Raw genomic sequence first — 13,249 nt, 5'->3', positions numbered from 1 at the left:
TGCTTCCAGTTCATCGCCTCCTCCGACAGCTCACTACACCTTCTCAGCACATGTTAAAGCGTCTCCCAATCCTCTACACACAGCCTACACCACCTCTCCACGTCGTCCGCCCAGTACCTGTTCCCCCTCTCTTCATTGCCATAGCGAAATCTGGCTACCAATCTCTTCCCTTTCTCGTCTCCTTCCATCAACAGATACTTTATCAGTTCCTTTGTCACCATCTCCAACATATTGTCACTGGCGTGGTACATGTAAAAAATAAGTGACACGCCAGTTTCATTTTTAAAGTGTATTGCACAGAGTGCAATATGTTGAATGAGCTTTACGAAGCATGCAAAATAGTAGCCAAACTTTTAGTGGAAAAAAAGATAAAGGAAATGCAGAAAAAGAAACGAAGAAAAGGTCGTGCCTGGGTTAAACCATGGATTGGTCGTCGACCTACTTTGGGTTCTTCTGCAAAACTTTTACCAGAACTCGCAGCAGAAGATTCTGCAAGCTATAAAAACCATTTACGAATGACGAAGCAAAATTTTGATATTCTTCTGGATTGTGTGACGCAACGTATTATAAAAATGGATACCCACATGAGAGATGCGTTAACACCACAATTAAAATTGGAAGTAACATTAAGATATCTCGCAACAGGAGATTCTTTCGCTTCAATGCAATATTTGTATCGTGTCCCAAAATGCACAATTTCAAATTTTATCCCTGAAGTTTGCCAAGCCATTTATGATGCGTTAAAAGACTTTATTAAGGTAAGCAGATACATAATAAAACACAGAAAATAGAAATCCAACGTTTGTAATTTCGGTTAAATAATGCTAACAAATACAAAAATTTCTTAATTATTGTCGTCATACGATGAAGTATTTATTGCCTGTAAAAGCAGATCTGACTGTTCTTGCTGAAGATTGAAACGTAAATTAAAGTCATCGTAAGAACAGTTTGAACATGGGTTTGCAGTATATTCATAACTACTTGATGAGGCAGATGAGGAAGGTCGTGATATTTGCTCGGAATACTGGGTATTTGACAACCGTCGTCGTACAAGATACGATTGTATGTACTCCATTGATTCCAAAGCAACTGATTCTGGTAGCTTCTTCAACGAAGAAGCCACCGACTTGCCAAAACAATCAAACTCATTGTCCTCTTCTCTCTTAGGCTTTTCATCTAATTTCAGTATAATTTCTACAGGAAATTATTATCTCTTATATAGCCCGATTGGTGCTACTTGTCCTTTTTTGAACTCTCTTTGGGACTGCAAAGTTCGAAGTTAGTTTTTGTGCGATTGGTTTTCTGGCCACGGATGACTCATTCGGGGAAGACGGCAGTATCTCGATAGTTGCTGACTGCGTATTTTCTAGAAAATTATTCAGTTGTGATTCTGATTCAATTTCCTAAAAATAAATACATAATAAAAACTCGATATCTTTAAAAATAAACTTTAGTAAGTATTTTTAAAGTTATTATTTTCAGGTGTCAAGCTCTGAACAAGAATGGAAGAATATTATTCAAGGATTTTCCACACGGTGGAATTTTCCAAATTGTGCTGGAGCTTTAGATGGAAAGCATATTATATTACGAAGTCCTTTCCATTCAGGCTCAGAATTTTACAACTACAAGGGAACGTTCAGTATTATACTCCTTGCATTAGTTGATGACCAATACTGTTTTGAATATATAGATGTGGGTGCAAACGGAACAGCATCTGATGGAGGGGTATTTTCAAAAAGCAGTTTGAAGAGTGCAATAGAAAATAATTTACTGAAGCTTCCCCCAAATACCGTGTTTGTAGGTGACGATGCTTTTCCCTTTTAGAGAATATTTACTAAAACCGTATTCACACCATGGTCCCCTAACACAAAAAGAAAAAATTTTTAATACCGGCTTTCGCGTGCTCGGCGTATCGTAGAAAACGCATTTGGATTGCTTGTTTCTCAATTTCGTATATTTGAAAAACCCATTGCGTTATCTCCCGAAAAAGCTGACATTCTTGTGAAAACCACTTGTGCGTTACACAACTGGTTGCGCAAACATCTGATGGATATATAACCAGAAACAGTGTAGACGTTGAAGATGGTAGACTAGTAGAAGGTCTGTGGAGACACGAAATTCAAAGTCAAGGACTCACAGATTTAAGATCAGCCGCGGAGAGCCGTAATTATTCTAAAAAAGCTGCAGAGCTCAGAAATAAGTTAGCTGATTGGTTTATAGGTGACGGAGCTGTCCCTTGGCAAATGAAAATAATAAATAATCCATAGAATGTAAATAATTAAATATTTAACAATTTTTTTTTTGTTAAAAAATTGTATATAAACTTACAATTTGTGATACCTGTGTTTCTCTTATTTGTACAACATGCTTCAAAATTCTGTCCGCTACCGCAAACCATGGCAATTTTGGTTTGTGTAATTCATCCGTACCTGCTCCGGAATGTTGGCTTTTCTTAATTTTCGCTAATTCTAAAGCATACGCATTTCTAATAGAACGTATTTTTGCTTTCAGTTCAGCAATTTCAAAGCCTTCAATATCCATTAATTCGCAAAGTTTTTGATACGCGTTTTCTCGACCGTCTTTGTTTTTATAAGCACTGCTATGTACAGGTGTCCAAATTTCGATGGGTTTGCAGGATATCTCAGTTATTATGAAAGATAGAAAGTTGCGGTTTTCGCGAACCTGAGCTACTTTTGTGAAACTTATAATGCCGCAAACCAAATTTTCATAGACCTCTTCGTTTTTGATATACAGGGAGTATTTCACAATTTACGATTTTCAGACACCCCCCGTATCTAGGCTATCCGGAAACTTAGTAAAAAAGTAAAACCGGGTTCTAATAGATTTTTTCACGGAGAATCCAATTGTGTACGTAGAATTTTTCTAGTCATCACGGTTTTTGAGTTATAAACACAACTTAGGTTTTTTTAAATGGAACCACCTATATTTTATTTTTTTATTGAACTGGAATTTTTTTAAGCTTTTCAATGATATATAATACTCTATACTTACCTTTATAATTAACCTCGAAATTGAAAGAAATACATTATTTTATAAGTAGGCAATGATAAATAGACTGCCTAACCTGACGTCACAGAGATGGGCGGAGCTTATATCGACTCCAAACAATTTCGTTGCTAACTACAGTTGCTAATGATAACCCGTAATAAAAATGTCATAAAAAGTCACTTAGTTTATTTTATTTTAACACTAATTGAAAAATTGCATATGGTGATTTACCGTTAGCAACACACTTAGCTATGAAAATGTTTGGAGTCGATATAAGCTCCGCCCATCTCTGTTACTTCAAGGCTTAGGTTGTCTATTAACTGATCGCGTTGGTAGGATACCGGAATAAACAAAGTAAATATAGTTAATTATTGTCAAACTTAATTTTGAATTTTGTGCTAACAATAAGTCGTGTGTTACTTAATTACCTTTAATTAACTTAACTTAATTATCTTTTTCTTGAAATGGAGCGCTATGAAAATTATGAAAAATATGACATGCTAGCATGTTACATTCATGCAAACGAAAATGTTAATCAAGCTGCTGAATTATACATAAATAGGTAGAATGCAACATTTATTTTATCAGCAATAACATTTTATTAGCAGATTGTTTCACTTCAGATATCCAGAAAGAGCGCAACCAAATTCAAAATTTTTTTTGCGAATAAAGCGTAATTTGATCAATTATGGAAGTTTTTTGATGCCCAGGCCAGAAAAATATAATAAAGAAAATCGGAATAACAATGAAATTACCGTGTTAGGATGTGTGGAAGCCGCGCCTAAAACATCATGTAGGGAAATTGAATGTTAAGTTGGAATTAAAAAATCGACAGCCTGTGCGATTGTAAAAAAGTATAAATATAAACCCTACAAAGAACAAATAGTTCACCACTTACACCCGGGAGATGCCGAACGACGTTTGGAATTCTGTAACTGGTATTTGAACCATGCACAAAATAATATTGAATTTAGTTCCTCTATTATATGGTCTGATAAGGCATATTTTACCAGCACAGGAATCTATAATCGTCATAATAACAGGCATTGGCATCAAGAAAACCAACATATTGTAATTGAGCGGGAGCGTCAAGGAAAATTTGGTTTTAGCGTGGCATGTTTTATTATTGGGCCACGAATTGTTTACAAAATATTTGAAGGAAACCTTTGCGCTAATCGCTATTTGGCCATCTTGCAAGAGGCTTTGCCAGAGCTTTTGGATGATATTCCTCTTATTTGGCTAAATAATATTTATTTTCAGCAGGACGGAGCTCCCGCTCATAATGCGCAGTTAGTGAGTCGCTACCTAACTGCAGAATTTGCTGGTAGGTGGATAGGCACACATGGTCCAACGCGATGGCCAGCAAGATCACCTGATTTATCTATTTTGGACTTCTTTTTATGGGGATATATCAAGAATCGGGTATATAGTACCCAGAATCGAACAAAATTGGAATTGAAAATTGCTGTAACTGATGCTTTTTCACATTTACAGCAACATCCCATAACTATTTTAAATGCAATTAAACGCATTACTAAACTTTGTGAACAATGTGTGCATCAAAATGGTAACAACTTTGAGCAATTCTTGTAACTTGAAGCCATATTTGCATAATGTTTAATTTTTAATAATTTTTCGTTTTTAGCAAACAAAATTTAATAGATACATTTTTTTAATAAGTCAATAATTAATATTATAGTATTTTCAAAATTCTTTGTTTATTCTGGTATCCTAGCAACGCGATCACTTAATTTATCATAGCCTACTTATAAAATAATGTGGTTTTTTTAATTTCGAGGTTAATTATAAAGATAAGTATAGAGTATTATATATCATTGAAAAGCTTGAAAAAATTCTAGTTCAATAAAAAAATAAAATATAGATGGTTCCATTTAAAAAAACCTAAGTTGTGTTTATAACGGTACGTTCACACACATACTGTTTACAGGACCGTTTTTTGCGGATCCGATTTTATTTCTGCGAAGACGTATATATTTAAATAGGCGCGTTCAAATACATGACAGTATACCGGATCCAGTAAAAAATACTGATCCGTCAAAATGTGTCGTTCCGTTTTGTCAACAAAAACTGGACGTTGAAACAGTAAAAATACGAATCGGCACTCGATATATTGGCGCCTTCACACAAGGGCGTCGCCAGATAGGGGCAGATTCAAAAAAAAATTGAAACAATAAATATAGAAATAGATTTTAAAAATCCATTTGAACTGTTTATAATCCGTTAACGCATTTAAATAGAGAGCATGAGAGTTAAATAAGTTTAGAATTGAGATTCTAACCTCACTTTTTAAATTTGACATAATATTAATTTAATTTTTTAAATTTGTTATTAAAAGACTTCAAACCACTTAAATATTTAAGTATTAGGATACTTATTAGTTAGTTTAACGTTATTTTGGAACTTAATAACACATATTGTTGATGAAAATCCCTTTCGTAGTTACAAAGTTTTAACATCAAAAATTTATAACGTAGGGTGAAATTTTCGTCAAATCCTTTGGTCAAATCTGAAAGAGAAGAATAATAATCCTTATTTTGGAGAAATTCAAAAGATTAAGGTAGAATTTAATAAAATTAAGTTTATAACCTCAAAACAATAGGAATATTATAAAATGGATGACCCACCGAAAAATCCAACCAATCAGAATGAACCGATTTTCATTTGTTTCGAGAAAATCGTATATAAGGGGTGAAATTTTCGAAGGAGGGACAGTTGATTTAACAGGTAGCTAGCGCGAGTGTCCAATTATTCTTGATTATTGAAAGTTTTTCCTGCGATCTCCTCTAGTTTTCACGATTTGGGTTGGACTGGCGCGTGACTGTAGTATATGCGTTTAGTTTATTGAAAGAAAACGTATTTGCTACGAACCATGGATACAAAAAATTATGAAAAATATATAGATAAAGAAATATTAATACATTCTGTAGAAGATAGGCCTGTTCTTTGGGACAAGACACTGGACGTCTATAAAGATAAAATAGCAAAAGCCACCGCTTGGCGTGAAATATGTGTTGTTTTAATGGAGGATTTTCAGATATTAGAACAAAAAGAACGACAAGAGTTCGGTAAGTGAATATTTATTATTAATATTGTATATAGCTTCATCCTGCCAAGGGACTGATCCAATTTCGGACACAAAATAGTTCACAAATTCCATTCGTACTGAGTTAGCGGTACGGCCACCTCGTATACTTTGATCGTTATCTAAATTATCGAAATCAAATTCTTCAGGTATGGTGTTGTCACTAACCAAACCTTCCTTTTCTCTTATAAAGTTATGTAGAACGGTAGATGCTTTTACTATCCATACAGCTGTGTTTTTATGTACATCCAGAGGCCGATGGAAAATTCTCCATTTATTAGCTAAAATACCAAATGCACATTCTACATATCTTCTGGCTCTAGTTAAACGATAATTAAATATTCGTTTATTTTTGTCCAAATGTGTGCCACCAAACGGCCTTAATAAATGTTCGTGTAAACCGAAACCTTCGTCACCTATGATTACATACGGAACTCTCGTCCCTGAGTCGATTGTTAATGGACACGGTTCTGGTATTTGCAAACTGCCGTTTAGCATCATTTTCCATAATGTCGATTTCTTGAATATTGACGAATCACACTCTTTTCCATATGATCCTACACTAACATATAGAAAACGATAATCAGAATCCACGACCGCTAATAATACAATCGAAAAAAAGTCTTTGTAGTTTATGAACATTGAACCACTTTTTGCTGGCTTTTTAACTCTTATATGTTTGCCGTCCACTGCACCGAGACAGTGGGGAAAATTTGCTTTTGTAATAAATCCATGTGCTATCTTTTCCCATTCAGCCGATGTAGGAAGTTGCATAAACTCGTCACACAAATTGTTCCAAATACACCGAACAACTTCTTTTATAATATTGCTGATAGTTGATACACCGACACGATAGGTGTAATGTAGATCTTTGAATGAGCAGCCAGAAGCCATATACCTAAAGAATAAAATATATTGTTTTTAATTGCAGGAAAACTTGTAATTAAAAAGTGGTCACAAACTAGAGATGCTTGGATAAGAACATTAAATGATAAGAAAAAAACAAAAAAATCTGGTGCTGGTGTTATAACTGTTAAGCCTTATAAATATCACAATCAAATGTTGTTTTTGAAAAAAGTTGTTGATGCAGGTGAAACGCACGAAAGCGTCACCACTTATGAGACAACTGAAGAAGGCGACATAATAATGGAACTAATTAATGAAACAAGTGAAGGAGACGACACAACAGAAGAAAGTCATCAGTCAGAAACCCAGAAAAAAACGCATAATTTAGCAAAGCCACCAGGAAAAAGAAATGTGCCAAAAAGGAAATTATCTGAGGTGGATCAAAAAATGATTTCCTACATTGATCAGCAGTTAAGACCACAAGAAATTGTGCAGGAGGATCGAAACCTCTCCTTCTTCAAAAGTCTTCTCCCGTCTTTAGCATTACTTAATGACGATGAAACGTTAGAGTTTCAATCGGGTGTATTAAGCATTTTACAAGATATTAAGAAGAGAACTAACCGACCGGTGTACACTTGGTCAGCTTCCGTACAGTCGCCAACGTTGATATCTGTGCAAAGACAGGATTCAGAGTTGACAGATTTCTCTAATTTTTAAATCTCCATTTATAAACGTTTTTATATTGTTGAATAATTAGAATAAATGTTTTGTTACCTTAAACATATAGCCAATTTTTCTTCAGGTCTGATACTTTTCCTCCAATTTGTATCTTTTTTCCTTAAATCCTTTTCCAGTCTTTTAAGAAGATCATCAAAAGTAGACATCGACATCCGAAAATAATTAAAAAATTTTGTTTCGTCCCGCCGCAACTCAGTCATAAGCAATGTAAATGCTCCTACACGATGTCGTTGCTTTATAATTGGGTGCAGCCAATATCGCCTGGTCTTTTTTTGTGTCGTGAAAGACGGTTGTACCAAAATAACACAAAAACATCCATTCTGCGCGACTTTCGGTCGAATAATGATCGACCTGCCAATAGTGTGTGAATATAAATAGTAGTCTGATCCTGTAAATACGGAACCGTTGTATTGTGTGTGAACATCACATCCAGTAGTGACGGATCGGAGAAAAAACGGTCCTTTAATACCGGACCGCTGTGTGAATGTACCGTAACTCAAAAACCGTGATGTCTAGAAAAATTCTACGTACACAGTTGGATTCTCCGTGAAAAAATCTATTAGAACCCGTTTTTACTTTTTTACTAAGTTTCCGGATAGCCTAGATACGGGGGGTGTCTGAAAATCGTAAATTGTGAAATACTCCCTATATATCAAAAACGAAGAGGTCTATGAAAATTTGGTTTGCGGCATTGTAAGTTTCACAAAAAATTAGCTCAGGTTCGCGAAAACCGCAACTTTCTATCTTTCATAATAACTGAGATACCCTGCAAACCCATCGAAATTTGGACACCTGTACATCCCATAAACACGGATAAGATTCATAGTTTTCAAGAAATTTTATTGTTTGTTCTGCCGAAGCCATACTACGTATATAAATTATATAAACTACAACTATATACACAAATTAGAACCTAAACCGAAAGGAAATTAGATATATTCTAGGTTTAAGGTGGATAATTATACGTTATCGTTGAATGTGTTAACGTAATTGAGATTTAATTTGAATGCAATGAAACATTACCTAAATTTGACATTAAAAAATTTTGTATTTTTGTGGACACTCACCTATGTTGCCATGGTTACATGTTTTAGACCCATCACTGGCGCCAGTAATTTCAGAAGGGTGCAGACTTTTCCGATCCATGCATGCATAGTTTCAACTTGCATGCCAGTTGATGTTTACACGTGCAATTTAACTTTACTGGCGCGCCAGTTTTTATTGGCGCCACTAAATCCATGCATGTGTAAACTCACTATTACTAAATAAAAACCTAGTACAAGTTCTAATTGTTCTAAATGAGCCCTCCAGTGCTTCCAGTGGACGGGCCGGCGGGAAGTGTACGGCCTGGCCCAAGGTCTATAGAACATAAGCTTACCCAATACCGATTCTCCTCCTCTGAGAGGCAAGGTGGGTCAGTGACGTAGCTGGTTCTATGAACAAAACAACACAACACGATGCGAGGTTTAAATATTTTATATAGACTGTACCACAGTATAGGCACGTATAGGCTATCTTTTATTCTGACTGTATCGAACCAGTGACGTCAATCTGCGGGGTAATAATCGATACTACAGAGGCATAGGGAATGAGGTAACCTTATGTTCTATAAACCTTGGGTCTATAGAACATAAGGTTACCCAATACCGATTCTCCTCCTCTGAGAGGCAAGGTGAGTCAGTGACGTAGCTGGTTCTATGAACAACACAACACGATGCGAGGTTTAAATATTTTATATAGACTGTACCACAGTATAGACACGTATAGGCTATCTTTTATTCTGACTGTATCGAACCAGTGACGTCAATCTGCGGGGTAATAATCGATACTACAGAGGCATAGGGAATGAGGTAACCTTATGTTCTCTAAACCTTAGGCCTGGCCGTGGAGTGTACCCCCACCGCCCGTGTCTTTATTAGCTTGTGAGCATCAGTGGCATTGTTGTCGTCAGTCTCACAATCAGCGTTGCCGTGTCGTCGATATTTAGAATAGTGAGCTTTACATCTTCTGACGTTTCGACATTCGGTATTATTTTCAATATTTATTTATAGTCTGTTTATTTTTGAAAGAAATTACCAAGTGGGCATTTTGATTTACAAAATTAGTTGTTTGAAACTGTATGTTACATTGGAAATATTTTAGTTATAACTGTCATTTTAGTAATTCGACATTTGACATAAGTCAAATTTGATAATTCTCAAAATTAAATTCCCGCCTTATCTCCAATCATTTGGTCTTTATTTTCTGGTTGTTAAAACATAACTTTCTGATTAAAGTTGGCACTAATTTTTTGTTCGAAAAAAAGTCTGTGTTACACCCAAATAGTTAATAAAATAATCTTATTTGGTGATACCTTTAAAAAATAAACAGATTATAACATATTTATTAATTTCCTATGGATACGTGGTTGGCAAGCAGAACAAGAAAAGAGTTACAACCTAATGTAGAAGGCTTTCAATTGGCAAGTTCTTCCCAAAATCGAGAGCAAAAAATTAAAGATGACCAGTCTTCACTAGGATTAAAAGAGAAAAGGAGAAAGTACTGCGAAGAATATATTAAATATGGATTTTCATATGTAGGAGATAATAACTGCCCTAAACCACAATGTATAATATGTGGAGACATAAATTACCAAATGACTGCATGAAACCTTCCTTACTGTTAAGACATTTACAAACTAAACATGCTAATTATAAAAATAAGGACCATAGGTTTTTTAAACGCTAGGAGAAAAGTAAGAATAAACACAATTTAACGTCATACATACTATCATCAAATAAAGATCTCGAAAACGCCATTGAAGCTAGTTATCTCGTCAGTTACCGTATTGCCAAATGTGGCAAAAATCACACAATCGCCGAGAATTTCATTCTTCCCTGTATAAAAGATTCGTTGTATGCTCGGAGAAGAACAAGAAAAGAAAATAAACAATATTCCTCTTTCGAATAACACAATATCTCGAAGAATTCAAGATATGTCTGATGATGTTGAGCAGACAATTATTAGCAGAATTAAAAATAGTAAATTTTTTGCTATTCAGGTTGACGAAAGTACAGATGTCGCCAATTATGCAATTTTGCTAGTCATTGCACGATACTTGTTCGATGATAAACCAGAGGAAAATTTGTTACTCTGTCACGTGTTGACGGAACGCACAAGAGGTGAGGATATATTTAATGCTATTAACAGTTATTTCAACAACAATGGTATTGATTGGTTTAAATGTTGTGGATTATGTACCGACGGTGCTAAATCTATGTCAGGCATTTACTCTGGTCTTCGAGGTCATGTCATGAAAGTAGCTCCTAATATCAGTTGGAGTCACTGCTGCATCCATAGACAAAATTTAGTATCTAAAAACCTTCCCGGTTATTTAAAAGTTGTACTTGATGAAGCTCGAAGCTCTAAAAGTGGTAAATTTCATAAAATCAAGACCCACAAACTCCAGATGTTTTAAAGCTCTGTGTCACGAGATGGAAAGTGTTCATTCTACGTTGCTCTTTCATACAGAAGTGAGGTGGCTATCGCGTTGTAAAGTCCTTAGCCTTTTTGAACTTAGGCACAAAATTCAAATTTTTTTTGAAGATCATCCTTTTCAGATGTCATCGAAATTACGCGATGAAGAATGGCTCCAGGATCTTGGGTACTTATCAGATATTTTTCTACAAATAAATAAGTTAAATTTAACACTCCAAAGTAACTCAACAAGGATCTTCGTTGCTTCTTATAGAATTGAATCTATGATGAAAAAAATTGATTTTTGGAAATCTTGTATTGAAAAGGGTCAGCCTGAAGTATTTGAAAATTTGTATAATTTCTTATCGGAGAACAAACTACAACTCTCCCCAAAAATAAATCAACAAATTGTTGAACATTTGGAAGGTTTAAAATCAGAATTTCGGAAGTATTTTCCAAAACCTGACAACATGAATAATTGGATTTTAAATCCATTTGAAAATGAATACTTCGAAGTCGCTAATTTGTCAATAAAAGAAAGGCACGTATTAATTGAATTGTCAAGTGACGCCACTTTAAAATCCCAGTTTAAAAAGGAAGAACTTCTTAACTTTTGGGCAGCCATTAACAATGAATTTGGGCTCATTTCCGATAAAGCACTTAAGTTTTTGTTGCCGTTTACCAGCACGGAGCTTGTAGAAAGAGCTTTCTCTTCGTACGTTTTCATAAAAAATAAATATCGCAATAAGGTAACTGCTGATTCAGATTTAAGGTTGTACTTAGCATCAGTGAACCCGATATAAAAAAATTATGCGCCACAAAGCAAGGACAAGGATCACATTGAATATGGAAGAATGTGAAATAAAGTACTAATTAACAATTAATAATTATTTCTGTGATTGTTGTTGTTTAGTTTTGTTGTATTTGCATACATTTTTATGAGATGTGAACATAAATATAAGTATACTCTCTTCGCCTATAATAAAAATAATAAATCATTTAATTTCAATCTATACCCATAATACAAAATATTAAAATTTTAGGAATTCTTTATATGGCGGGGAAAAGGGGGGTACAAACTAGATAACTAACTTCAAAAGGGGTACAGTAGTTAAAGAAGGTTGGGAACCGCTGCCTTACATCATAACTCCCTTCCCGTATCCGGGACCTTCTCTCCTACCTCTGTATATCCCTATCCCTCAGTTTTTTCCACATTTCATCTCTCTCCATTCTTCTATTGCCGATCCCAGTTATTGAATATTCCACTCTCCTATATTCTTTCCTATCTCCCTGCTCATATATCAACCTCCTCTCCTTGATTTCCCTCCAGCACTCTCCCAGGATCTGCAATGCGGCCTTCCTTCTATCCTCTCCTCGTATCTCTCTGCTGTTCACCCAGCCTCCACCCTTATTAAATCCACCTTAACCCCTTCCCTCATTCCCACCCTGGAGTCCCTCTCGCCAACCCTAGTACCCACCTACAATACCAAGGTTCATCGAACAGATGATGAATGTTGAAATAGGGTTTTTGTAAGAGACGACGTTGGCAATGATGAACCTTGTGTGTAAGTGACCGCGTGTCACACCGGCAGCAATAATAATAATACTTAAACTGTACCAACATACATAATATATCTAATACCAGTTTAACAGGTACAAGTATCAGTTAACACCTCTACTTAACAGTACTCATGTTCATAGAATGGATGCTCAGCTCAATAACATGATTAAAATGATCGCAGATGTTATCAAATCTACTACCAGCACTGAGCCATATACCATCCTCAATCTTGCCTAGTATAAATGTCCTCATAAGAGAGTACAAGAAGATCTTGAAGTAAAAAAACCTACCAATACAAGAGGAGATTGATGGCGCCATCCACACCAGCCCCCGATCCAGAGAGCCACCAATCAAAATAGCCACTGCAACAGAAGAAGAATTCATCCTGAATAACGCATGGCATCAAGAATAGATAGCAAAGCAGAACAATAAGATCCCATGTATTACCCAAAAGCCTCATGGTTTTGATTTCCTACTTTCTGCATAACCGGGGCAATGCCTTGACACTCTTTTGCGAATACGGTGAAAATTAAATC

General features: G+C 35.4%; 1 protein-coding gene across 1 annotated transcript; it reads left to right on the top strand.

Annotated features, from left to right (window-relative positions):
- The first annotated feature begins 340 nt into the window (after positions 1 to 340).
- On the top strand, positions 341 to 2,330 carry LOC111423389 (putative nuclease HARBI1). The gene is made up of 2 exons (XM_071195167.1): positions 341 to 758; positions 1,483 to 2,330. The coding sequence occupies exons 1-2, from the start codon at positions 378 to 380 to the stop codon at positions 1,822 to 1,824; spliced, it is 723 nt and encodes a 240-aa protein (XP_071051268.1). The 5' UTR covers positions 341 to 377; the 3' UTR covers positions 1,825 to 2,330.
- Positions 2,331 to 13,249: the final 10,919 nt, after the last annotated feature.

Source organism: Onthophagus taurus, chromosome 3 (assembly GCF_036711975.1).
Source record: "Onthophagus taurus isolate NC chromosome 3, IU_Otau_3.0, whole genome shotgun sequence".
Classification (NCBI taxonomy): Eukaryota; Metazoa; Arthropoda; class Insecta; order Coleoptera; family Scarabaeidae; genus Onthophagus; species Onthophagus taurus.
Note: the sequence above shows the minus strand (reverse complement) of the source record. Positions and strands in the feature narration are given on the sequence as shown.

Excerpts from the sequence above, each read along its gene's own strand:
- LOC111423389 (XM_071195167.1), top strand. The coding sequence starts at position 378 with ATGCAGAAAAAGAAACGAAGAAAAGGTCGTGCCTGGGTTAAACCATGG. Across the intron at positions 759-1,482 it reads CGTTAAAAGACTTTATTAAG|GTGTCAAGCTCTGAACAAGA; the intron begins GTAAGCAGATAC and ends TATTATTTTCAG.